This window comes from Eumetopias jubatus, unplaced genomic scaffold, assembly GCF_037043125.1.
Source record: "Eumetopias jubatus isolate StellerSeaLion01/CBP00866 unplaced genomic scaffold, mEumJub1_p1.0 scaffold_6, whole genome shotgun sequence".
Classification (NCBI taxonomy): domain Eukaryota; kingdom Metazoa; phylum Chordata; class Mammalia; order Carnivora; family Otariidae; genus Eumetopias; species Eumetopias jubatus.
This window is the reverse complement of record NW_028274812.1, coordinates 21,940,296-21,942,606: the sequence shown is the minus strand read 5'-3', so window position 1 is coordinate 21,942,606 and position 2,311 is coordinate 21,940,296. Positions and strand designations below refer to the sequence as shown.

Sequence of the window (2,311 nt, the reverse complement as noted above, 5' to 3'; positions counted from 1 at the left end):
TGGCAGTTCCCTCTGCCTGGAAAACAATTCCCTCAGTTTTCCCCCAAGGCTATTTCCTTCCCTTCCTTAAAGTCTTTGCTCAAGTGTAATCATCTCAATAGTCTAACAGAAGCATCTTGTACCGCAAACGTACTGCTACTCCCATCCTGCACAACACCTTCTACTACTTGCTTGTTCATGCCTACAATGTGTGCGGCCTCCCCCGCCCCCAAGTATAACATAAGCTCCAAAAGCGCGGCAAAAATGCCCGCCAGATAGAACTCAACAAATATTTGTTGAATGTTGAATGAATGAAAGAACTCGTTTGTCATTTTTCAGGGATGTGTCCAGAGTCCCAAGATTTAAGAGAGGATGCAACTTACATAGAGAGGAGTGGACAATGCTAGCCAAGATTTTTTGAATGGAAGAAAACGAAGGAGGGATACAGTGATCACAAACCTCAATAGAAGGCGTTATGGGCCTGAAAAAATGTCTTGGGAGAGTGTGCAAGGCGGATCTAAGTGTCTGGCAATGAACGCTGGCCTTGTGCTTAACTCGCCCACCTCCCGCCTCTTCCGTCTATGAAACCAAAATCCCAGAGCCTTCCCTGGACTCCCTCCACCCGAACACAAGTAGTCCACACCAAAGAGACTGAAAAATTTCTAAACTTTATGGAAAAAGCAACGACGACAATCAACTAGCCAAAAAGGAGCTTCCAAATCCCGTCTCATTCCAGTGCCTCCGCCCCTCTCTTGCTGGCTTTAGGACGTCTCCACCGTCTCAGTTCTCGGGGGTCCTGATGGTCTCCCAACGCTGTGTTCCGAAGGGTCCACAGGAAGGCAGGTCAGGCGGGACGCCCCCAGGTAAGCACTTCTGTACAAGGAAGGCACGAGAAACGGGGGCAATGGAGAATCGGTCCACTTGGGGAAGGAACACGCGGGAATGACGGCAAACGGGGGGAACTCAGAAGAGGCTCCCGCACAGCAGTGACAGCACCGGGGTCTCAGTTCTCCTCCGGCTTGTCGGCTGGCGGTCCGCAAGGCTGCAGCATCTTCTCCATCAAGTTGAAGCGGACTCGGGCTTTGCTCTCATTCTCCGCAATGGCGAAGTAGTTGAGAAGGTCGAAGTGGCCCATGTAGGAGCAGTAAGAGTCGCGGTGCTGGTTGACCAGCCACTCCCACTTGGTGGTGTCGGCGTGGCCCGTGCCGATGTACTTGGACTGCAGGTGCTCCAGCTGGCTGTGGATGGTGTAGCGGTCAGTCATCTCGCCGCTTTCTCTTTGCTCCCAGGTCAGAGGCCACAGAGAAGGAGCTGCCCTAGGTTTTCACGCGGGAGAGAGGCCCACGGTACGGAACCTCCGGGCCGCTCAGTCGCAGGCGAATGACGCCACAGCCACGAAGCTGCCTGGACTCGCGGTCCTAGGGCTCAGAGGCGGAAGCGGAAGTGTATTCTGTCACGGAATTGGAGTTGCCTAGGCGACGCTACAAGTCGGCCTCCCTCCATAGAGAGCCCCTCCCCCCTCGTAGAGCGTTGCATTATGGTTCACTTAGTGGTTTTTTTTCTAACCGGGAGCTTTGCATGCCGGGATCTGTGGTCTCCGAGGGTTCGTGCACGCCCGCCCACTTTTGGGACCCGTCGTCGCCGTTTAAGAGCCCGCCGGCTGCCTAATGGAGCGTGGTGTCGGGGAGGCTGGGAGCATCCTTGGGAGGTTGAAAGCTGAGAAGAAATGGGAAGCTCATGTAGGACAGGGCTACAGGCAACCGTGAAAGTGAACTCGGTATAATTTTGATTTCGGAGCGAATGTGACAGCCTGGATGGATCACCCTGAAAATCAGTAGACGCAAGGTCTGGTCCCAACTATGGGTCTTATAAGCTGTGGAAAGTGAACGTTATTTCAACGCTCGCAGGGCCGCCGTTTCCTGCCTGCTGACTCAAGTACTGTACTAGTTCTGACACGTTCCGGCTCCCACACCAAGCCCCTCCTTCCTCTCCGGCTTCTTCATTTGATAGCCTCCCTCCAAGTCCTCGCCCCACCCTACACACCCCAGCCTGTATTTCTCAACATTCCGTGCAGCTCGCCTCTCCAGTTCTTTGTACTAGATGTTCCCTGCGCTTGGAATGCTTTTGTTCCCTTGGCAAACAGCTTCTCTCTTTAAGTCAGCTCAAAAGCATCTCCTTGAAATCGGCTTTGGCCACACCAGACAGATGTAAATTCTCTTCCTTTTTTGCTTCTTGTACATCTCTTCATTATTATCGCTTTATACCCTACTTTTTGGTTTAAGAACTTCCTCGTGTGAATTCAAACTACTTGAGAAAAGTAATTTGTACTTTT

At 52.3% G+C, this 2,311-nt stretch overlaps 1 protein-coding gene across 1 annotated transcript; it reads right to left on the bottom strand.

Annotated features, from left to right (window-relative positions):
* Positions 1-631: 631 nt before the first annotated feature.
* On the bottom strand, positions 632-1,383 carry SF3B5 (splicing factor 3b subunit 5). The gene has a single exon (XM_028121411.2). It carries the CDS (start codon positions 1,241-1,243, stop codon positions 983-985), a length of 261 nt encoding a protein of 86 aa, XP_027977212.1. The 5' UTR covers positions 1,244-1,383; the 3' UTR covers positions 632-982.
* Between the last annotated feature and the right edge of the window lie 928 nt (positions 1,384-2,311).